At 43.5% G+C, this 24,957-nt stretch overlaps 1 protein-coding gene across 1 annotated transcript in view; it reads right to left on the bottom strand.

Annotated features, from left to right (window-relative positions):
- Nucleotides 1-5,442: 5,442 nt before the first annotated feature.
- The window catches only part of LOC124613777 (nephrin-like), a 1,004,503-nt gene continuing 984,988 nt past the window's right edge, over nt 5,443-24,957 (bottom strand). Inside the window, exons 12-14 of the mRNA XM_047142494.1 lie at nt 19,242-19,568; nt 5,529-5,761; nt 5,443-5,478 (exon numbers count right to left, since the gene is read on the bottom strand). Coding sequence (XP_046998450.1) covers nt 5,443-5,478; nt 5,529-5,761; nt 19,242-19,568 — 596 coding nt within the window. The remainder of the gene's footprint in view (nt 5,479-5,528; nt 5,762-19,241; nt 19,569-24,957) is intronic.

Genomic DNA, 24,957 nt, shown 5'->3' with positions numbered 1-24,957 from the left:
GGGTAGCGTCTTTGATTCATAATCAAATTGTCTTCGGTCCCGGGTTCGATCCCTGCCACTGCTTAAATTTTGATAAATAATCAGCATTGGCGGCCGACCACTTCCGGCATAATAAGTCAGCCTCATTCTGCCACTGGGCGACTGGAATGCAGTGGTAGGGGAAGAAGTAGAAGAAAGGATTACTGGAGAATATGGGCTTGGGACTAGGAATGAAAGAGGAGAGAGACTAATTGAGTTCTGTAACAAGTTTCAGCTAGTAATAGCGAATACCCTGTTCAAGAATCACAAGAGGAGGAGGTACACTTGGAAAAGGCCGGGAGATACGGGAAGATTTCAATTAGATTACATCATGGTCAGACAGAGATTCCGAAATCAGATACTGGATTGTAAGGCGTACCCAGGAGCAGATATAGACTCAGATCACAATATAGTAGTGATGAAGAGTAGGCTGAAGTTCAAGACATTAGTCAGGAAGAATCAATATGCAAAGAAGTGCGATACGGAAGTACTAAGGAATGACGAGATACGTTTGAAGTTCTCTAACGCTATAGATACAGCAATAAGGAACAGCGCAGTAGGCAGTACAGTTGAAGAGGAATGGACATCTTTAAAAAGGGCCATCACAAAAGTTGGGAAGGAAAACATAGGTACAAAGAAGGTAGCTGCGAAGAAACCATGGGTAACATAAGATATACTTCAGTTGATTGATGAAAGGAGGAAGTACAAACATGTTCCGGGAACATCAGGAATACAGAAATACTAGTCGCTGAGGAATGAAATAAATAGGAAGTGCAGGGAAGCTAAGACGAAATGGCTGCAGGAAGAATGTGAAGACATTAAAAAAGATATGATTGTCGGAAGGACAGACTGAGCATACAGGAAATTCAAAACAACCTTTGGTGACATTAAAAGCAATGGTGGTAACATTAAGAGTGCAACGGGAATTCCACTGTTAAATGCAGAGGAGAGAGCAGATAGGTGGAAAGAATACATTGAAAGCCTCTATGAGGGTGAAGATGTGTCTGATGTGATTGAAGAAGAAACAGGAGTCGATTTAAAAGAGATAGGGGATCCAGTATTAGAATCTGAATTTAAAAGAGCTTTGGAGGACTTAACGGTCAAATAAGGCAGAAGGGATAGAAACATTCCATCAGAATTTTTAAAATCATTGCGGGAAGTGGCAACAAAACGACTATTCACGTTGGTGTGTAGAATATATGAGTCTGGCGATATACCATCTGACTTTCGGAAAAGCATCATCCACACAATTCCGAAGACGGCAAGAGCTGACAAGTGCGGGAATCATCGCACAATCAGCTTAACAGCTCATGCATCGAAGCTGCTTACAAGAATAATATACAGAAGAATGGAAAAGGAAATTGAGAATGCGCTAGGTGACGATCAGTTTGGCTTTAGGAAAAGTAAAGGGACGAGAGAGGCAATTCTGACGTTACGGCTAATAATGGAAGCAAGGCTAAAGAAAAATCAAGATACTTTCATAGGATTTGTCGACCTGGAAAAAGCGTTCGACAGTATAAAATGGTGCAAGCTGTTCGAGATTCTGAAACAAGTAGGGGTAAGCTATTAGAGACGGGTCATATATAATATGTACAAAAACCAAGAGGGAATAATAAGAGTGGACGATCATGAACGAAGTGCTCGTATTAAGAAGGGTGTAAGACAAGGCTGTAGCCTTTCGCCCCTACTCTTCAATCTGAACATCGAGGAAGCAATGATGGAAATAAAAGAAAGGTTCAGGAGTGGAATTAAAATACAAGGTGAAAGGATATCAATGATACGATTCGCTGATGACATTGCTATCATGAGTGAAAGTGAAGAAGAATTAAATGATCTGCGGAACGGAATGAACAGTCTAATGAGTACACAGTATGGTTTGAGAGTAAATCGGAGAAAGACGAAGGTAATGAGAAGTAGTAGCAATGAGAACAGCGACAAACTTAACATCTGGATTGATGGTCACGAAGTCAATGAAGTTAAGGAATTCTGCTACCTAGGCAGTAAAATAACCAATGACGGACGGAGTAAGGAGGACATCAAAAGCAGACTCGCTATGGCAAAAAAGGCATTTCTGGCCAAGAGAAGTCTACTAATAGCAAATACCAGCCTTAATTTGAGGAAGAAATTTCTGAGGATGTACGTCTGGAGTACAGCATTGTATGGTAGTGAAACATGGACTGTGGGAAAACCGGAACAGAAGAAAATCGAAGCATTTGAGATGTGGTGCTATAGACGAACGTTGAAAATCTGGTGGACTGATAAGGTATGGAATGAGGAGGTTCTACCCAGAATCGGAGAGGAAAGGAATATGTGGAAAACACTGATAAGGAGAAGGGACAGGATGATAGGACATCTGCTAAGACATGAGGGAATGACTTCCATGGTACTAGAGGAGCTGTAGAGGGCAACAACTGTAGACGGAGATTGGAATACGTCAAGCAAATAATTGAGGATGTAGGTTGCAAGTGCTACTCTGAGGTGAAGAGGTTAGCACAGGAAAGGAATTCGTGGCGGGCCGCATCAAGCCAGTCAGTAGACTAATGACCAAAAAAAAATAATGCCCGAATAATGAGTGGATGGGCAAATATCTATTAGGTATACTACGTATATAGATTGTGGACGGTTGGGTATCTGGGTCTCTTGGGAGGCGTGCAAGGGATAAGTCCCTGCAATCGCGCTATTCATCTGTGTCCTCGGTGGCTCAGATGGATAGAGCGTCTGCCATGTAAACAGGAAATCCCGGGTTCGAATTCCGGGGCACACATTTTCAGCTGTTTTCATCGCGGTATATCAGCGACACCTGTCAACAGCTGAGGGTTTCAACTAATTATCATCTAAAAAAAAATTAGGCTGAGTGGCCAAAAGTGATATAAAATGTTCTTCTTCGCTGGGCAACGTCATAATATGACATCTTCTTTATACAATGGATAAAATTAGCTGCAAATTGTTTATTTCTTGAATTAAGATTTTACCTACACTTAAAAATATCATCGAGTGAATATAAGCGATAAAGTTATGAAAATTCTGAATAGGATCCCAAAGGTCGAACCATGAACATGTGTTAAGAACTGGAAATTTATGCACACACAAATAGATATGTGAATGGCATCTCAACGAACAGGCCGATCTGAAACTTAAAAATTATCTGTAAGACTTTATTGACGTAATAGAATAAAAAATGGAATAAAAACAACACGATAAACAGTAAACAATGAACAACATTAACATCGCTCATCTAAATAACGCACAATATCTCTGATAAAAAACATCTGAGTACATAAGATATATTTTACTTGTAAACTTAAAGCATCATTAGAACGATCTGTTATTTTACAAGTGTCAAAAAGCAACACAAAATTTCACTGTACTGTTCCATAGGAAGTAAATAGTACGTTGACAACACAGTACGATAAAGGAGTTACGTCCACGATGATTTATGTCATGGGATAGAAATATGCAGTATACAGATGGCTAGTATTGCGTACAGAAGATATAAAAGGGCGGAGCTGCCATTGGCACTCAGGTGACTCATGTGCAAAGCTTTCATACATGATTATGGCCTCAGGATGGGAATTAAGAGACTTTGAACGCGGAATGGTAGTTGGAGCTTGACGTTTCGGACATTGCACTTCGGGATTCGCCAGGGAATTCAGTATTGTGAGATCCACAGTGTGAAGAGTGTGTCATGAATACCAAATTTCAACTATTGCCTCTCACCACGGACAATGCAGTTGCCGACGACTTCGCTTAACGACCGAGAGCAGCGGCGTTTACGTAAAGCTGTGAGCGCTATCAGACAAGTAACAATGTTTAAAATAACTGCAGAAATCAATGTTGGACACACGACGAAATTATCTCGACACTAGTGCCTTTGCTTACCGCACGACACCGCCTGCAACGCCTCTCGTGACCGTATCGGTTGGATGGTGGACGAAGCGAAAACCGTTCCCTGGTCAGCTGGTAAGAGCTGATGGCAGGGTTCGAGTGTGGTGCAGACCTCACAGAACCATGGGTCCAAATTGTTAACAAGGCACTGTGCTTGGTAGGTCCGAAGTGGTGTGGGCGGTGTGTTTACATGGAGTAGACTGGGTCTTCTGCTCAACTGAACCGATCATTGACTGGAAATTCTTATGTTCGGCTAGCAGGAGACCGTCTGCAGCAATTCACGGGCTTCATGTTCCCAAACAATAATGGAATTCTTATGCAAGACAGAGTTCTATGTCAAAGGTCTGCAGCAATTCGCGTTTGGTTTGAAGAACTTTCCGCACAATTCTAGCGAATGATTTGACTATGCTGATCGCCCGACGTGAATCCCATCGAATATTTGTGGGACATAATCGAGAGGTCAGTTCGTGCGCAAATTCCTGCACCGGCAACTCATTCGCAATTATGGACGGCTAAAGAGGCAGCATGGCTGAATATTTCTGCAGGGGACGCCCACCAACTTGTTGAGTCCATGCCACATCGAGTTGGAGCACTACACCGGACGAAAGGAGGTCCGATACGGTATTAGGAGGTATCCCATGACTTTTGTCACCTCATTGTATAAAATTAGATCTCATTGTACTATCAGATAGAAGTAGATTAAAGTATGTGCCATTATCGAATGTACTGTAACCTACTTCCTTTGTTTTCGGAATGCATTTCCTTAGTATTCTTCCAATGAATCTCAGTCTGGCATCTGCTTTACCGACGATCAACTTTATATGATCATTCCATTTTCAATCACTCCTAATGCCTACTCCCAGATAATTTATGGAATTAACTGCTTCCAACTCCCTGCTATATTGTAGGTAAATGATAAAGGATCTTTCTTTCCATGTATTCGCAGCACATTACACTTGTGTACATTGAGATTCAATTGCCGTTCCCTGCAACATGCGTCAATTCGTTGCAGATCCTCCTGCATTTCAATACAATTTTCCATTGTTACAACCCCTCGATATACCACAGCATCATCCGCAAATAGCCTCAGTGAACTTCCGATGTTATCCACAAGGTCATTTACGTGTATTGTGAACAGCAATGGTCCCACGACACTCCCCTGCGGCATACCTGAAATCACTCTTACTTCGGAAGACTTCTCTCCATTGAGAATGATATGCTGCGTTCTGTTATCTAGGAACTCTTCAATCCAATCACACAATTGGTCTGATAGTCTATATGCTCTTATTATGTTCATTAAACGACTGTGGGGAACTGTGTCGAATGCCTTGCGGAAGTCAAGAAACACGGCATCTACCTGGTAACCCGTGTCTTTGCCCCTCTCAGCCTCGTGGACGAATAGCGTGAGCTGGGTTTCACACGATCGTCTTTTTCGAAACCCACTTCTACCCGTAGCTCACACTAACCAGTTACCCTATCTAAACTCTTGACATACGCCGCATGGAGCGGCGACGTGGGTCGTCACACCCGGCACATCTTCTAGTGGGACGCTCCTTCCGGGAGCTTTGACAGGTTCTGTACAACATAACTGGAGTAAGGACGTAATTCGTGGAGAGAAGACTCACGTGCATCATCGGCGGGCTGACCGGGGCCAGCTCCCTGAGCGGCAGTCCGTTGCGCAGGGTACAGTAGCTGCCGTAGGGCCCGCCCCCACCTGGTCCCGGCCCCGTGACGGCCCTCTGCGGCTGCTTCTGCAGCCGACCGCGGCTCGGCGACATCACCCCCGTCGAAGAGCCTTCAATCGTTGATATGTTTTGGTGACAGGATGCCAGGAAGTCAGCGTGCTCGTCGTGTTCCACTGAAAAATAGTACAGACTGCAAATGCTACCAGCGGAAAGGGCACAGTACATAAAATTCAGTTAACTGTTTTGTTGTCAGAGAGTAGTGTCATCAAATCAAATTAATCAGTGCTACCGCCCTAAAGCACTGCTCAGTTGTACATTCAAACGTTTGGAACGTGTTCTCCTAACCAGAATAGCATCGTTCATCGAGGCTGCTACCAGTCCTGAAAAAGCTGGCTTCATACAAGGACGCAGCTGCTCCGATCATGTTCTTGCCCTAACTACCCATATTGAAGTAGGTTTCCAAGGCCATCTGTCTTCATCGACCTGACAGCTGCGTATGACACCGTCTGGCTACAGGGACTGATCTACAAGCTACTGCTAGTGGTACCAAGTCGAGAAATTGTGGATCTAATGTCCAGCATGCTTAGTGAAAGGCAATTTCAAGTGCTTCTAGGCAGCTCTAAAAGCCACAAACGGAAACTAAATAACGGACTACCACAGGGATCAGTTTTAGCCCCATCACTATTCAATTTAAACATTAATGATTTACCAACCACAATATCAACCGAATTCTCCTGTGCTGATGACATCGCACTGGTAACACAGTGCAGTAATTTCGAAGATGGTGAGCGAATTCTTACGGAGGATCTGGAGAAGACGTCAACTTTCTTTAAGAACTAGAGATTGATCCCAAGCACATCAAAAACTGAAGTCTTTTGTTTCCATCTAGTGAATCACGCTGCGAACTACAAACCAAGAGTTCTGCTCAATGGACAAACGTTACGGTACAATCCTTTACAAAAGTATCTCGGAATCACTCTAGATAGAACCCTAAGCTACACAGAGCACATCACCAAGCTTCCTCATAAAGTTGCTGCAAGGAACAACATACTGCATAAGCTCAGTGGTACCACCTGGGGAACCTCTGATGACAGTCTCCGTTTAACTGGCACCAGTCTTGTGTCCTCTGCTGTTGAGCACTGTGCACCTGTCAGGTTGGAAAGTGTATATCTGAAGAAGGTAGACACAAAACTTAATGACACAATGCGCTGCATTACTGGTTCCATCAAATAAACAGCATGCCACTGCTTACCTGTACTGAGTCACATCCCTCCACCTCACGTAAGGCGGAAACAAGCTCTACTGAGGGAGGCCAAGAAAATCTCTGCATCACCTTCTCTACCACTGCACCAGGAATTGAGTCATCCGTTACAGCAACGATTGCGATCAAGAAAACCAGCAAGTGTTACTGCAGGACAACTCATCGCTCATGATTTTCATCTAAATGAAAGCTGGAAGCATGAATGGTCAACAAAAACAATGGGAACAAGAGCCCATCACTTTGATCCCACAAAGAAGCCAAAAGGTTTTGACCTACCGAGGAAACTTTGGTGCCGCCTCAACAGGTTAAGGACTGGACATGATTGTTGTAGCTACTTCAGGTACAAATGGGGCTGGATCAGTTCGCCAATGTGTGAATGTGATCAAGAAGAGCAGACAATTGAGCATTTAGTCCAACGCTGTCCACTTCATTCATACCCTGGAATTCCCGATGACTTGTTCACTCTCAAATCCAGCTTAATTAACTGGTTGAAAAACACGGACTTATAGTTTTAATCTTGTCTTACATCAGATGTATACTGTATAAAATCATTTGTCTTATATCAACTGTATATTGTATAAAATCACCATACGACTAAATAAATAAAATAAAAATCAATATTTACTGTTGCGATAAAACAGAAAGATGTCATCAACCGCGTTAGTAAGTGATCAGGGAAATACTGCAGCAATACTGACTTTCAGAGATTTAATAATACTTGTAAGAGACAAAAAAGTAAGGTACTTCCTTTTTCCCTTTTTGATAATATTTTTAAGAGACAAAAAATACGGTACATGTTTTTTATATTTGTGATCTTACTATTCTGATGCGGCATACCACGGCTTCGTCTCCTGTAGCAACTGACAAGGATACCATGAGGCCTATTAATCACATATTTTGATGGGTCGAAGAGAGACATGTCATGAGTAACTGAATGCTAAGTTTTCATGTGATGGCCCCTCATATCCGAGAAAATCGATGTTGAGGTTCCGTGCAAACTTCCTATACCGGCAAAGGTAGTCGTGTTTCCACAGAGTGAGCGTAGAGCAGGGGCTAAGATTCACGGTTACCACGGTGGCGGCATGGGCTCAGATCCCGCCCGTGTACTTTATATCTTTTTTTTTCAATTTTATCGTACAGAATGTCCTGAAGTAGTGTATGTCACACAAAATAATTCAAAAATAGCGTTTTTCTGCGAATAGTGATCTCATTAATAAACGAATCGTTACAGTAAACTTTCTTCAAATGTGTTTTCCGTTTGCTACAGAATAGATTACGGAATCGTCTTACTCGCTATCGCTTGCGTCGATCGCTGTGCTGGAACAAAAATTAGTGATGGCATTTCTCGCAGAAGCAACTGAAATACAAATTCGTTGACAACCACACGAATTTATGAAGTCACTGCCTTGCAACCACCTGGATTTTTCAGAAGCCATACTAGAAAGACAGTTCAGCTAAATGGAAACAAGATAAATCTGTCTTTGATTAAATGCGATACGACCACGCCATTCCTGTGAAAGTGGGTGGACAAATATAATAAGGAATCAAAGATAGTATCTCTCTGGAATCTTCCTTCCAAACGCCTTTCCTAGTACTCTTCAGTAAGTAGCAAGCATTTTCACTTTTTCCTTGAGAATTCTGACGTTTCTGTAAAAGTAAACATCAGAGGGCTGGCGCAATGGAGTTTAGTTGAGTGGGAAAATTACTACGGTGTAGGTACATATGCGTCTTTCATATACAAAGGTTTGATTGTAAAATGTCTGATTAGTCTACCCTTCCCACTAATCAATGATTATTAATCTAAAGTGCGAGGGCCATTCGGGAAGCAAGGTCCGATCGACCGCGAAATGGAAACGACAGTGAAAATCCGATGAAACTTTGCTCAGACGTGTTGGGCTATGTCTCTCGTATGCCAGTCGATTCCATCACGTCGCTCTTTTCAGTTTTGAGCGCACAGTGAGTACGTAAAGGTGCCAAGAAAAAAGTGTCTCCCACCAAGTGTGAGGGTATGGTGAGAGATATCGCTTGAAGTTATTCAGCCCACATAACATGTCATGCGTTTCCTTCTTCATGACAGTCTTCTCCCGCACTCTGCAGGGACAATGAAAATGTGCCGCGCGGGATTAGCGGTCTAAGGCGCTGCAGTCATGGACTGTGCGGCTGGTTCCGGCGGAGGTTCGAGTCCTCCCTCGGGCATGGGTGTGTGTGTGTTTGTCCTTAGGATGATTTAGGTTACGTAGTGTGTAATCTTAGGGACTGATGACCTTAGCAGTTAAGTCCCATAAGATGTCACACACATTTGAACATTTTTTGAATGAAAATGCTCCTGGAACGTTTTCGATGGGAAGTGTTGGCCAACAAAACATTCGTAAATGGCTCCCACTGAGTTGTGTTTCTGTTCACATGAACCACTGGCTATGAAGACAATATTTTGGCGCAGACAACGAGCTGTAGAAGAGCACAGAGATCTGTCAGAAAGCATAGGCCGCTGGCTTCTATGACAAGGGCATTGGAAAGTTGGCACAACACTGACAAATGTCTGTGAGGCGATTTTACAGAGATACAGGTGGAAGGTCTAGCTATTTTTTTTCAAATAAAACATTTTTAAACTTCACAGTCGTTTCCATTTGGCGACCGATCGGACTTTACTTTTCGAATAGCTCTCGTAATTTTTCTTATCCCACGTGCGGAAGAATGACGCACTTTAACTCATGATGGTCAGGATTCACAGTCATGTAGAGTATTTCACAGGAAATCATTTTTGCCGTTGACTGTAGACGTTAAAGTCTGACATGTGCTGAAGCGATGTCTTTTGGAGTATCACATGAAAACGGCCCAAAGACGGAAATTGCAAAAATGAAAAGAAAATTATTTCTGCAGTGAACGAGGTAAATGATGTCCTTTGAAAAAGACATATTTTAAATAATCTTTGTCTAGCAGAATACGTGACCTTTCCATTTCGTGCATGTTACTACAACTTTTTTTGAATTTATGAGTCAATTTGTCAACTCTACTTTTAACATTCTGGACAAATTTCAGAATAATTTTTGCATATATGAGAAAAGGTGAGGGAATATCTTTCCTGACACCGAGATTGTCTTCCAGCGAGTGGGTCTGTAGCTAACATGATGAGCTGTTGCTAACGGTGCGGTCTGAGTGCTATATCAAATTTCTTGAAGTATGTACAATTCTTGAAATAACTATGGATTTGAATTTTTTATTTCATTCTGCTAGTGATGTCCTTAGCGTTTTAAGTTCTTCCAGTATGTTGATACTCGACTGTTTCTGAGAAAACAACCTTCAAAGTTTTAGACGTAATTTAGATGTCTCTTAGCGATCGATGTACGCAGCCCGAACCGGGCACACGGGCTAGTGTCACGACTTCTAGGTTTTGCATCGTGTGGTCGGGACACGGCAGGTTTTATTGTTTCATTTATCTAGTAATGTGCGCAGTATCAAGTAAGGGGACACAAGGGCGTTATATTAATTGTAAAACTACAATTCGGTTTCACAGTATTTGTTATATATTTATAATAAAATATACGAGTGTATGGTATTTTCAGTGGTTACAAACTTTTTAAATTCTCATATTCTAGTATTTCATTCTTACATCAGTAGTTAATTATTATACTATATTCCGAATTTTACTACCTTGGATTATAGCGATCGTAGAAAAATTCGGAACACAGAAATTCGGAGAACAAAGAGCATCGCGCTAAGGCAGGTTTGCGACTGCGACGTTTCTTCGTGTGAATCACACTCGGGAGAGAAACGTTGTTAACAATGCTGAAGATATCAAACGTGGCGATACTTTCGCTGCAAACCGTGCACAACGTATCAATTTTCCGGTTACTGGCGGTTGTAATTGATTACAAAGCAAAATGCACCACAGGAATTTCACTGAAGTCAGATTCAAATAACTTGTTAACTCTCAAACATACGAATTATACAGCGAACCAGATTCAAGTACACTGAAGCGCTAAAGAAACTGGTGTAAGGATGCATACAGAGATATGCAAACAGGCAGAATACGGCGTTACGGTTTCACCGCCTATATAAGACAACAAATGTCTTGCGCAGTTGTTAGATCGATTACTGCTGCTACAATGGCAGGTTATCGTGGTTTAAGAGGGAAATCCACATCAGGAGGCTGTTTGACACTGTTTCTTTTGGGATTCTTATTGGGTGGGAGGAAACAGATAGAATTCAATCAAATTTTGACATCATTTCATTCATACTTCGAACAGTTTTTGTAAATTTTTTTGAGTAATTTCATCCAAAAATAACAGTTACGCTGTGATGTCCGCTGAAGATTGTGAGTATAGTTGTCCAATTCCGTGCAGTGTAGGCATTCCGATTTTCATCTGAATTAAAAAAGGTTTCGATTTTACATTAATAACATATTTTCTAAGGATATGAACCTCAGTGCAGGTGCAAATAACGAAATTTAAAAATTTCGCAGGCGTTGGAACAATTTACTTCGAATTACATGATTTTTTCTCTAATTATGCAAAGAAAAATAACCTTAAAATCATATCTTCTTAGAAGTTGGTTAATATAATTTGTAATTTTGTAAAGAATCATACCACCAGTTTTCATAATGATCGGTTCTATGCTTTTTGAGCTAGACTGAACGCAAATGTGAAGTAAGTCATTTCGAGACAAGCACGTTTGAAAAATAAATTCTCGGAAGCTAGAAATTCGAGGAAGTTAACAATAACGTAAAAATCATTTCGAGATAAGCGCATTTGAAAAATAAATTCTCGGAAGCTAGAAATTCGAGGAAGTTAACAATAATTAAAATGCTTATCGATTAATCTGCAATTCCAGCACCATATAGTAATCTTTCTTCTTCCTCAGAGGCTTCGTTTTGCGCTTGCAGCAGTGCTTTCCTAATTTCCCGAACTTCCTTCGATTCCAATGAACTACGTCGATTCCGCCGGCTCACGCGCTGGTTATCCATTTGTTCGGCATAATGGAAGCTTTGCGTGCCTGCTACAATTCCTGCCTCGTTCATGATCATCACAAGGAATGAATTTCCTTAACTGAATATGCCAGCTGCTACATACGGCGCCAATTCAGCGACTTTTAGTCTGGAGTGCAAGTGTTTAGAAGCTAATGGGCAAATAGTGTAATTAAAACTTTCATTCGCATTTGGTGTGTGGCCACCTAAACATCTCTCCTGATGTACTGCTCCGCCCTATCTGCGCTCGAGCCGGTACCGATGTGCACTCGGTTCCATGCTCATAAAATCTAAACGAATGCGAACTACATTTTGAAATTTTGACGCGTATTCTTGGATAGTTAAGCTAACGATTTATGCAATAAAAAATCGGATTTTTGAACCTCCTAATGTATTTCCTCCCCTTAAGTGAGTTTTAACGTGATGTTATAGTCGGCGCACGAACGATGGGACACAGCATCTCCGAGGTAGCGATGAAGGGAGGATTTTTCCGTACGACCATTTCACGAGTGTACCGTGAATATCAGGAACTCGGTAATACATCAAATCTCCTACACCGCTGCGGTCGGAAAAAGATCCTACAGGAATGGGATCAACGACAACTGAAGAGAATCGTTCAGCGTGACAGAAAAGCAACCCTTCCAAAAATTGCTGCAGATATCAATGCTGGGCATTCGACGGGTGTCAGGGTGCGAACCATTCAAAGAAAGATAATCGATATGAGCTTTCGGAGCAGAAGGCCCACTCGTGTAGGGCCTCGCCTCGGCCCATCAACACCGACACTGGACTGTTGATGACTGGAAACGCGTGAGCCGACGAGTCACGTTTCAGATTGTATCGAGCGGATGGACGTGTAAGGGTATGGAGACGTCCTCATGAATCTATGCCACCTATGGACTGTTAGAGCTGGTGGAGGCTCTGTAGCGGTGTGGAATGTGTGCAGTTGGAGTGATATAGAACCCCTGATACGTCTAAATACTAGTGTGACAGATGACACATGCGTAAGCACCCTGTCTGATCATCTGCGTCCATTCGTGTCCATTGTGAATTCCGACGGACTTGGGCAGTTCCAACGGGACAATGCGACACCTCAAACGTCCAGAATTGTTAGAAAGTGGCTCCAGGAACATTGTTCTGAGTTTCAACATTTCCGCTGGTCAAAAAACTCCCCGACATGAGCATATCTGGGATGCGTTGCAACGTGCTGTTCAGAAAAGGTCTAAACTCCCTCATAGTGGTTCAAATGGCTCTGAGCACAATGGGACTCAACTGCTGAGGTCATTAGTCCCCTAGAACTTAGAACTAGTTAAACCGAACTAACATAAGGACATCACAAACATCCATGCCCGAGGCAGGATTCGAACCTGCGACCGTAGCGGTCTTGCGGTTCCAGACTGCAGCGCCTTTAACCGCACGGCCACTTCGGCCGGCTCCCTCATAGTGTTACGGATTTACGGACAGCCGTGCAGGATTCATGGTGTCAGTTCCCTCGAGCACTACGTCAAACATTAGTCGAGTCCATGCCAAGTCGTGTTGAGGCACTTCTGCGCACTTGCGGTGGCTCTACACGACATTAGGCTGGTGTACCAGTTTCTTTGGCTCTTGAGTGTAACTGTTTTTCCTCCAAATAAAACTCGAGAAACCGGAAAAATACATTGCGAGAAAGGAATGGTCAGAATTTAGAGCAGCTATGCTCAAGTGGAAAATAAATAAAAGTACGTCCCCGGCTTGTTACATATGGCTCGCTAGAAATAACATCAGATTTATTCAGTTGTTACTTTTTTTAAAATTCAGTCACCAGACGTACTATTAGCAGACGAATGACAACGTCATTTCAACACACTCCGGAAAACTTCTTCGTACAATCTTCTACATACATGGGTAGATAAGCGAAAAAACAGAAATAAAAAAACTAATAATCGGGTTTAGAACACGGTGTCCAAAAGTGTAAGGCCACGGAGCTAGCCACAGCTCCACCGCTGTGACTGAAGCAGTTTCTCCCTCTCAAAGGCATATACAATAGCTGGAAAGCTTCGTTGTTTTCTGAGAAACGGTCGTGTATCCCGGATAAGCGGTGGCACGTGTTCGATTATTTTGGCTCCTCTTCCAGTGAGCGTAGTACCTGGGAAGTCGATTTATGACACCTACCGTGTTCTCCTCGTTAGAACAACACCCTGTCTTTTAGTTTGAATGGCGTCCGCCTTTTTTCAACAGATTGTTTCCTATTTTGTGCACCACTTAGCCTCTTCACGTAGCTCATTGTGGTGAATAGATTACTTTTTACCAGGATAATAGCTAAGACGAGAAATCATGACATTTCATAACCAGTGCAGTGCCAACTTGTACAGAAATCGATGCGGAACTGAAATGTAAAGTACTTGCGACCAGCAAAGACAATCGCCCTCGCACGGAACTCAACGCTGAACAAGGTGCTATGGTATCCACAGCGCTGCTGATTCCTCCCTTGCCTTCCATCTTATCAAGAATCTTATTATTTGCCATTCATCAGACACTATAGATGATGCCTTCTTGATGCAGCCGTCTACGGTATCCCGGCCTGGCGACTCTTGAAAGTCCGCCAGAGCGCTTGGAACTGCACGGCTGCCTCGAGGCAGAACTGTTACAGCCGCGGCAACACACACAGATTCTGTCGACCAGTTAAAGTTCACTGTTGCTCTGCAAGGTATTCCGCGCAGCGACATGGATTCAGTGGTGTACTCGCTTCGGTTCTTTTGTAACTGACCGTGAGTTATTGGTCTCTGCTTTCGGAACATCACACGTTCTCTCTCTCCGGATAACTCGTTGGACGTTATCTGTATTTCCTCTTAGATGTCTTTCGTGTTCCCACTCGGCGATCCGTTGTCGACAGCAGCAGACTTGTGGGGCATCCCCATCGGGGTTCTCTCGAGTCGTTCCTGATACTCTGTCGAACCTCGGTCAAAATACCATCCTTCCGCGTCCCTCAAAGTCTTGTGGTTATTACACTTAATTCCAAAGATAACACTTGTAATTGGGACTTTCTGGAAATGCGTCCTAATATTTTTCTCTTAGGATTTTTCCTTGTAAAATGTTTTTCACGATGTTTACCGAAAGTAGAAGCGGTGACCGGGGTTTCTTAGCGTTCCCTGTCTTCTTGGGATCATATGCTCCGGCCTAACTGGCCTGGAGTAAATCCGGCTATGAACGAAAAGACCGTGAAAGAAACACTAGAAAGATTCGGGCGAACACAACATTCTTCCAGTGGATTATTCATGAACCATACAGTGAGACGGCGCGTAAGTGACTAGTTTACACAGATAACACAACGTCACCTTGCACAGTCGTTGCTATATACGAACCTTGGTTCGTCTCTTTTGACAAAAACTCACTGTAGCATAAGGAGTAGACAAGCTGATGCAGCGATTGCTAAGGATGTTGAAAATCAAGGGGGAGTTTCCAATTATGATCGATGGAGAAAAGAATTTTTTTTAATGGAAAATAGGAAACATGTGCTTCTGAAATACTGTAATTTCCCATAACTGTGTACCAGGCAGTTAACTGTGGTTCATGCTGCCAGACTCTAATTATTATAGAGTGTAGAACTGTACAAATGTTGTCTGCATTTATTTTATGCTGTACTATCAAATCTGATAGGTGCTGAACTCTATGAAACTGCCAACGGCATATCTCTAAAGCGTCAGTTGCTGTTGAACTCCCTTGACAGTGACGGCGAGTGAACGTGATTCTGACTTTCTTGTAAACTTTTAAGTGTGCCCATAAACAGGCACAGAAATTTTAATAAGTCTTTACAGTATTCTTATTCCTCATTATTTAGCAACGACGTGACGCAAGTATTTTTAATAAATCTGCGGTATATGATAATTAACAAAAATGTAAACACGTAACTATGGTCTAAATTTCCATCTGCAGAGTGTTCATGTTAAATTAGTTTAGATTGATGGTTGAGGGGCCACATAACCGAGATTGAAGTAGGTCTTTCTAATATGAAGCGCAGATTATGGTACAGTAAAAAATGAACAATTAACATTAGAAGAGAATAGCTTGGAGACAATGTCACCTTTATGCCTCGCATTTAAAGCACTTAAGTTTAAAGGAAATACTTGAATAAGGTGAGGCCGAAATTTTGCATTGTGAAGTATGAAGTGGAAGTCAGAGCGGTATAGGGTGATTAAAGTTTGCAAAACTGGGGCAGATGTGAGTCGTATGCCAAGAAGTGGGAAGCCGTGGATAAGGCGTAAAAAAAGGGATCTTCGTATTTACAAATAATCTGATGTAATTTTCAAAACTCAAACTGCAGATAGTTGCCCAACAAAAGAGAATTACGATTAATCAGCCATAGCCCAGAAAAAACATGTGATAAACTATCAGACACATGAAACTTCCTGGCAGATTAAAACTGTGTGCCCGACCGAAACTCGAACTCGGGACCTTTGCCTCTCGCGGGCAAGTGCTCTACCATCTGAGCTACCAAAGCACGACTCACGCCCGGTCCTCACAGCTTTACTTCTGCCAGTATCTCGTCCCCTACCTTCCAAACTTTACAGATTTTATAGAAACTGTTTGGTGAAAACATTATAAGTTTGCACATATGATTGACATCTTTGGTCGATAAAATACTTTATTTTGTTACGCTACTCATTACACTATTGTGCTCAACCAAATTAAGTAAACCATTGCACGCATTGCTTAAACTTTGTGTGTAGTTGATTTTAGCTGTTACATTGCTGTATATGAAATGTAGACGAGACATCGAAGTTATCCTTAAAATTGAGAGCAGAGAAATATTATATTTCGTGCTAGGGTTATTGGTAGTTATATCCAGCAGTCACTTGCAGCGCGCCCAATTCAGTCCCTGTGCCTTGAGAATCATGTGATCATAAAAATTTTCCTATTTCATAAATGTTTCAAGAAGACGGAACGAAGGTTTCTGCAAATGATAGCACAAGAACAAGGCTTGTGTGTTGTATGAACGTTCTTATTGGCCGATAGACGCAGGAAACTCGTCCACAGCAGTTGCAGGGTCGGCGAAATCGGACATGTAAACACATCAATAGCACTTCAGCAATACTCAGAGGCAACGGTATAGCACATCTTCAGAACCTGGGAAGCAGTGGAGAATGAAGAGGTAACTCATCAAAAATAGCTCTGAGCACTAGGGGACTTAACATCTATGGTCATCAGTCCCCTAGAACTTAGAACTACTTAAACCTAACTAAACTAAGGACAGCACACAACACCCAGTCATCACGAGGCAGAGAAAATCCCTGACCCCGCCGGGAATCGAACCCGGGAACCCCGGCGTGGGAAGCGAGAACGCTACCACACGACCACAAGCTGCGGACGGTAACTCATCCTTAGCAGTCAAAGAAAATGTGTTCTTCCATATTACTTGATATTGAAAGCCGGTATAGTGACCCGCCAGGTTAGCCGAGAGCGCTAATGCGCTGCTTCCTGGACACGGGTTGGAGCGCCGGCAACAGATCGAGCCCGCCCGGCGGTTTAACGACGGAGGCAGGTGTGCCGGCCAGCCTGGATGTGGTTTTTAGGCGGTTTTCCACATCCCCGGAGGCGAATACAGGGCTGGTCTCCCCGTTCTGCCTCAGTTACACGGCTCGCCGACATCTGAACACATTCGCACTATTCCATGGATTACACTCGACGCAAACAGTTGGGGTACACTAATTCCGTCCTGGGGGGTACGGAGCGGCTGCAGGGAGGGCATCCAGCCACCCCTTAAAATAACCTTGCCAATTCCGGTTGACCATGCCAACCATTCGTCTTTGCGGGAAAAGGCACAAGTAAAAGAAAGCAAGAAAGAAAGAATTAAAAAGTGGAATAGTGGTAATGTTCCTATCACCTCACTGACCACTTGGAAAAAAAAGTTACATATATATGAACTATCAGTTTAATATGTCACAGCTGCAAAATACTATCGCGAATTCTTTAGCGACAAATGGAAAAGCTGGTAGAAGCCGACCTCGGGGAAGATCAGTTTGGATTCCGTAGAAATGTTGGAACACGTGAGGCAACACTGACCCTACGACTTATCTTAGAAGAAAGATTAAGGAAAGGCAAACCTACGTTCCTAGCATTTGTAGACTTACAGAAAGCTTTTGACAATGTTGTCTGGAATACTCTCTTTCAAATTCTGAAGGTGGCAGGTGTAAAATGGTTCAAATGGCTCTGAGCACTATGGGACTCAACTGCTGAAGTTATAAGTCCCCTAGAACTACTTAAACCTAACTAACCTAAGGACAACACACACATCCATGCCCGAGGCAGGATTCGAACCTGCGACCGTAACGGTCGCGCGGTTCCAGACTGTAGCGTCAGAACCGCTCGGCCACCAGCGGCCGGCGCAGGTGTAAAATACGGGGAGTGAAAGGCTGTATACAATTTGTACAGAAAGCAGATGGCGGTTATAAGACTCGAGGGACATGAAAGGGAAGCAGTGGTTCGGAAGAGAGTGAGACAGGGTTGTAGCCTCTCCCCGATGCTATTCAAACTGTATATTGAGCAAGCAGTAAAGGAAACAAAAGAAATGTTCGGAGCAGGTATTAAAATTCATGGAGATGAAATAAAAACTTTGAGGCTCACCGATGACATTTAATTCTGTCGGAGATAGCAAAGGACTTAAACAGTGTCTTGAAAGGAGGGTATAAGATGAACATCAACAAAAGCAAAACGAGGATAATGGAATGTAGTCGAATTAAGTGGGGTGATGCTGAGGGAATTAGATTAGGAAGTGAGACACTTAAAGTAGCAAAGGAGTTTTGCTATTTGGGAAGCATAATAACTGATGATGGTCGAAGTAGAGAGGATATGAAATGTAGACTGGGAATGGGAAGGAAAGCGTTTCTGAAGAAGAGAAATTTTCTAACATCGAGTATTGATGTAAGTGTCAGGAACTCGTTTCTGAAAGTATTTGTATGGAGTGCAGGCATGTACGGAAGTGAAACATGGACGATATATAGTTTGGACAAGAAGAGAATAGAAGCTTTCGAAATGTGGTGCTACAGAAAAATGCTGAAAATTAGATGGGTAGATAACGTAACTAATGAGGAGGTATTGTATAGAATTGGGGAGAAGAGGAGTTTGTGGCACAACTTGACAAGAAGAAGGGACCGGTTGGAAGGACATGTTTTGAGGCATCAAGGGATCAAAAATTTTGCATTGGAGGGGAGCGTGGAGGGTAAATATCGTAAAGGTAGACCAAGAGATGAATACACTAAGCAGATTGAGAAGGATGTAGGCTGCAGTAGGTACTGGGAGATGAAGAAGCTTGCCCAGGATAGAGTAGCATGGAGAGCTGCATCAAACCAGTCTCAGGACTGAAGAGCACAACAGCAACAACAACATACATGATCTGCAGAACAAGAATGCAGAAATGAGGCTACAGTTGCGCGTGCTGAGCCAGCTGCGTAGCTACCTGCGGCAGGCTGAGGGATGACGTCGGGGTTCTTGTCGTCACCGTCGTAGCCCGGGCCGCCCAGCGCGGCGGCCACGACGGCGGCGGCGGGGTCGCCCTTGGCGGCGATGGCGGCGGCGGCGGGCAGCGCGGCGCTCTTGTCGGGGCTGGGCGCCGCCTGCGCGTCGGCGGCGTCGTTGCGCTTGCGGCGCTGGCGCTGCCTGCGGGCGCGCCGCCGGCACAGCATGCGCACCAGCGTCGCCGTCACCAGCGACACCACCAGCAGGGCCGCCGCCACGCCCGCCACCACGCTCAGCGCCGGCGTCAGCAGCGAGCCGCGCGGCCGCTCTGCCCGGCAACAAGCAGACACACGACACACTGTCAGGGCGCCCTACACTGCTGGCGCTAGCTCCTCCGTAGCCGTACCTCACACTGCTCGGCATTAAAACTGTAACAGCGCGAATGTGGCAAGTATACACAATTTTATGAGGGCCGTTCAATAATTAATGCAACACATGTTTTTTTTCTGAGTAATTTCCGTTTAGAACAAGCGCACTTTATTGTGGGACATCGTTGGAATACTCAAGCTTCAGCTGTTGCAGTTTGTGACCGCTCAATGTCATTCAGTACGATCACGACGACACCCTTCGATCGACGTTAGCACTCGTGGTGTCACTCGCCTTCATACATGGCAGTGGACGTTTGAAAATTGGTTTCGCTAGCTCAATGGTCGTCATTTGATTTAAATGTATTTCCCGGTTGACTCTTAATTCAATTACTGCCATAGGGGTGAGGAGAAAGAACACATCCTGGCGTTACCAGCATTATGCGTATTTAGATGTTCGATTAATCTGAATGGTTTGCAATGTTCCGGCGATTCTATTCGAACTCTATGCTGATGTAACGGCAATGACCATTTTCGCAGATAAACATGCGTGTACGTAATGGATGTTCAGTTTCTCAATATAGTTCGTCGCGCTCACACATTATACATCCACTGTAAGAAAAATTTAATGCATTTACATTTTTGGTGTCCCAGAATAATGGTTGACTAAATATTGTGACGATACGTTGTATAAAACTTCCACAGATACTGTTTATCAACACTACGTAATGAAGCCAAAATCGTGGATAAAATTGAAATGTAATTTGTTTACTAACACTTTTCTTTTCACTAACTAAATATGAAACATGAATCGGGAATGGGGGGTGATGATCCTATCCTTAATTTCAGTATTAGAAAAGTCGATATGGTGTTCTGAATAGCGCGTGTCATATAATGTCCAAATATCGACACGACCCAGGCTCTCAATTCAGCACTTAAAGGTCTATTCTTCGCTCTCGAATTGTTCGATGTGATTGTCTTTCACATCACGGTTCAATTTAGCGGTGTATGCACTGTTTTTAGTATTTTAGGTCCCCGTTAATTAATGTCTGGTAGTTAATAAGCGAACTATTTTTATGCTGGCGCGTTGTTTCTATCAGTTACCCCCGCAACCGTCCAAGGATAAGATTCTCTTAATGTTCCGCGCACACGCGTTTCACGATTTTATAAAATGCAGAATTACGTAAACTATAGCTTTCCGTTTCGTACAAGTTTCGTGAGTTTTTAATCGAGACCTCTTCCAAGCAGAGGGCTGTAATTGAGTTTCCTTGCCGACCGCGGTGGCCACGCGGTTCTAGGCGCTGCAGTCCGGAATCGCGCTGCTGCTACGGTCGCAGGTTCGAATCCTGCCTAGGGCTTGGATGTGTGTGATGTCCTTAGGTTAGTTAGGTTTAAGTAGTTCTAAGTTCTAGGGGACTGATGACCTCAGATGTGAAGTCCCATAGTGCTCAGAAACATTTAAGCCATTTGAGTTTCCTTTGGCAGAAAACCAGAGCACCGTAGATATTCGTAGGCGCTTGCTGAATATCTACCGAGACCTGGCAGTCAACAGTAGCACTGTCAGTCTTTGGGCGAGCCGTCTGTCATTATCGCAACAAGGTCGAGCTAACCTGTCCAGTCACCCGCGTGCCAGTACGCACTGCTGTCACTCCTGCAAAGCTGAAACGTGCGGACACTCTCATTTGAGGCGATCGACGTATCATAATTAAACACCTCGCTGCTCAAATGGAGGTCTCTGTTGGTAGTGCAGACACACTCGTCCACCATTTGGGGTATCCAAAGGTGTGTGCCATCTGCGTTCCTCGCCGCCTAACAGAAGATAAAGACAATGAAGCACCATCTGTGTGGAACTGCTAGCTCGTTATAATCCTCGCCGTAACAGCTACTCGTAGAACATCGTCACAGGCGATGCAGCATGGGTCTAGAAATTCGTGTCGGAAACGGACTGGCAATCAAAAATGGTTCAAATGGCTCTGAGCACTATGGGACTTAACATCTTTAGTCATCAGTCCCCTAGAACTTTGAACTACTTAAACCTAACTAACCTAAGGACATCATACACATCCATGCCCGAGGCATGATTCGAGCCTGCGACCGTAGCCGTCACGCGGTTCCAGACTGTAGCAGACTGGCAATCCATGGAGTGATGGCACACCGTCTCTCCTCCGAAAGAAAATGTTAAAAGCCGCACGCTCAAAGTCATGGCGATGATCTTCTGGGACTCTGAAGGGATTACTCTATTTGATATGCTCCCTCATGATCCAACGATCCACTTTGAACCATATTGTGCTACCCTGAGGAAACTGAAGAAACGACTTCAGTTCTTCGTCACCACAAAAATGAAAACGAATTTGAACTTCTCCATGAAAACGTAAGACCCCACGCAAGTTCGTACACTAGAGAGGAACTCACAGAACTTCATTAGACTGTTCTTCCTCACCCACCCACAGCCCGGATCTTGCACCTTCCATCTATTTTTTCCCTTGACAGATGCGCACCTTGGGAGCAGTACGTGGATGATGGCGAGGCTACCATGTAGCAAGACGTTAGCTCTGATGTCGGCGAGTAGATTGGTACCACGCGGGCGTACATGTCGTCCCAGTAAAGTGCCGTAAAGGTGTCGCACTGAAGGCGGTTATGTTGAAAAAAAGGATTTTGCATGCAAAAAGAGTGGGGAAGAATATGGTGTATCGGAAGTTTGAAAAAACCAATCTGCTTTCTGAAAATAATAAGTCGCATTACTTATTGAACTGCCCCTGTACTTAATGTCTGCGTGTGTATAATAGGAAGAATACATCATTAAATCTGGAGGTGAGTTGGGAAGCACAGAGGATGCGAAGAGCTGGAAAATCTGGCACCAATAATCTTCCTAAACCGACTGGTCATGGCATCAAGCTGACGACGAGAACACAGGGCACACAGATTACCGTATTTTTTTAAACATAGCTATGGTACAGGAAGGTCACGATTCAAACATAAATTTCCCAAAGCTATTTGATGGAACTCTCAAAACTCTCTAGAAAATCAACATTCAAGTTTTCCAAAGATCTTTAATATGCTACAGTAAGGCCGTTTATTTCAGAAGCTGCGTGGCTCTGTAGCAGTGGACTCATCCATGGGGGACATTGGTTCGAATCCCGGCAAATTCCGTAATTTAAGCAAAGGTGTATGTTACAGGGGCATTTTTCTGACGCGTTAAGACAAAAAGGTGGGAAATGTTGAAATATGAAAGTCTTGCTTTTTTAAAAGTTCTTTTATAAAAGATCAGTAATTAAAGATTTGTATTGGGAATGAAAACTAGGATTTTGTGTGTGACAGGTAATTAGGAATAAAACTATGTGCATTTTTTATAAAAATTACACTAATGGATTAATTATCGTATTCATTTTATGACCGGTATACGTAAATGTCATAGGTATTGGAAATGAACGGGAAAAAGGATAAAAATCAATGATCGAAATGATACTCGGTCCAGCTATTACGAGTCCCATGCACTACCGATTTTCTTCATATATTTTACGCCTCACGGAAATGCTCTAAGCTTCTTTGTTCAAAACTTTGAATCCACCAGATGTTGGGTTGTTTTGGGGGAAGAGACAAACAACGAGCATCGGTCTCATTGGGTTAGGGAAGGACGGGGAAGGAAGTCGGCCGAGCCCTTTCAAAGGAACCATCCTGCCATTTGCCTGGAGCGATTTAGGGAAATCACGGTAAACCTAAATCAGGATGGCCACCAGATGTCTAAAGCCCGCCACCCCTCCCCCCCCCCCCTTTCCACACGGCTGTCAACCACTTTGCCACAGAGACACACTGCTTCGCATAATAACAGTCGTTCTTTATTGGATTAAAGATGCTCGGAAAAAATGAAAATTTTTTACTCGAGAGTTTCTGAGAGCTGCATCGAGCTGCTTTGAGGGGTCATATACTTCTGACCTTCATGTACGATAAATATAAAAAATTGCAAAAATCCGGTTGCCGCGTGGTCTCCCTGTGGGCTTGCATGAAAGACACGCATACACCAATGCATGATGCTTCAACTCTGTGGCCTGTGCCACAGATCTTCAACAGTAGTGCCTGGCGAGGGGTACATGCCAGCCTCTCGGTAACTATAATCAGATGTTTTGAATGTCTAAGATATATGGAGATCATGCTGGACGGGCCAACACTCGAACACATTCTGTATCGAGGTTGGTCTGGAGAGCATGGAGAACAGGCGCTGTCGCCTTAGTTTGTTAAAACATAACGTCAAGGACACCACCAAGATAGGACTCAGAACACCGGCATTAAACCGCTACAGATGTTATTGCTGTTCTTCAATTACCGGCAATGCGAACTTGAGGTCTTCGTGACGTTTACTCAATGACACCCATGATGCAAGGTGATTGGCACCTATGATGATGACAAATTAAATCTGCCAATTTTCGATCTCCTGGCAGCCGGACACGCACAGCGTGATGCTCTACACACAACCTGGATTCGTATGATAATACGATATGATGCCACTCAACTGTCCAGTATTGTCGTCAGGCGTACCACACTATCGGCTTGCCTCTCTCTTTATCTAAATGTCATTCCAGCTCAGATGATAATCCATTATGAGAGAGAAATACGAAACAATATAAGAGCCGTTCTGAAAATTCAGAGAACTACTCCTACTTCAAAAAGTGAAGAAAATTGACGTGTCAGCAGCAATTAAAGTGTGGTACGTGGGGAAGGTATTTCCTGTCCCAGATCCACTGGCCTACAACATCCGACGCGTCTTCTCCTGGTTCTTATATAGAGACAATATGTTTAAAACACATTTCGACACGCTGACCCTAACATTGGTGTAGGGAGGCCTTACTCTTGTGCGAGCAAGAAGCAATTAGCGAACATGTTCAGTTAATCATGTAAAGGAAAATCACAGCCTATTCCAAAATCTAGTCTCAAACATAAGCCGCAAAGTTCTACGCCACCGAAAAAAGCTATATGAAATTAGCATTTTATATCTGTACATAAGGCAACATTACCATGAGTCCCGTTATATAACCAATATTATTTACGAACAGAGACATTTGGTTGGTTCAACTGGCTCTGAGCACTATGGATCTTAACATCTGTGGTCATCAGTCCCCTACAACTTAGAACTACTTAAACCTAACTAACCTAAGGACATCACACACATCCATGCCCGAGGCAGGATTCGAACCTGCGACCGCAGCGGTCACGCGGTTCCAGACTGAAGCGCCTAGAACCGAACGGCCACACCGGCCGGCACAGAGACATTTCTTATGCACTATCCTGACATCGGTAGTCCTAAGTAACTGAAACGAGGGAAAGTGTCCTTGATCGAAACGAAACATCGTCTGCAGA

Source organism: Schistocerca americana, chromosome 4, assembly GCF_021461395.2.
Source record: "Schistocerca americana isolate TAMUIC-IGC-003095 chromosome 4, iqSchAmer2.1, whole genome shotgun sequence".
NCBI lineage: Eukaryota > Metazoa > Arthropoda > Insecta > Orthoptera > Acrididae > Schistocerca > Schistocerca americana.
Note: the sequence above shows the minus strand (reverse complement) of the source record. Positions and strands in the feature narration are given on the sequence as shown.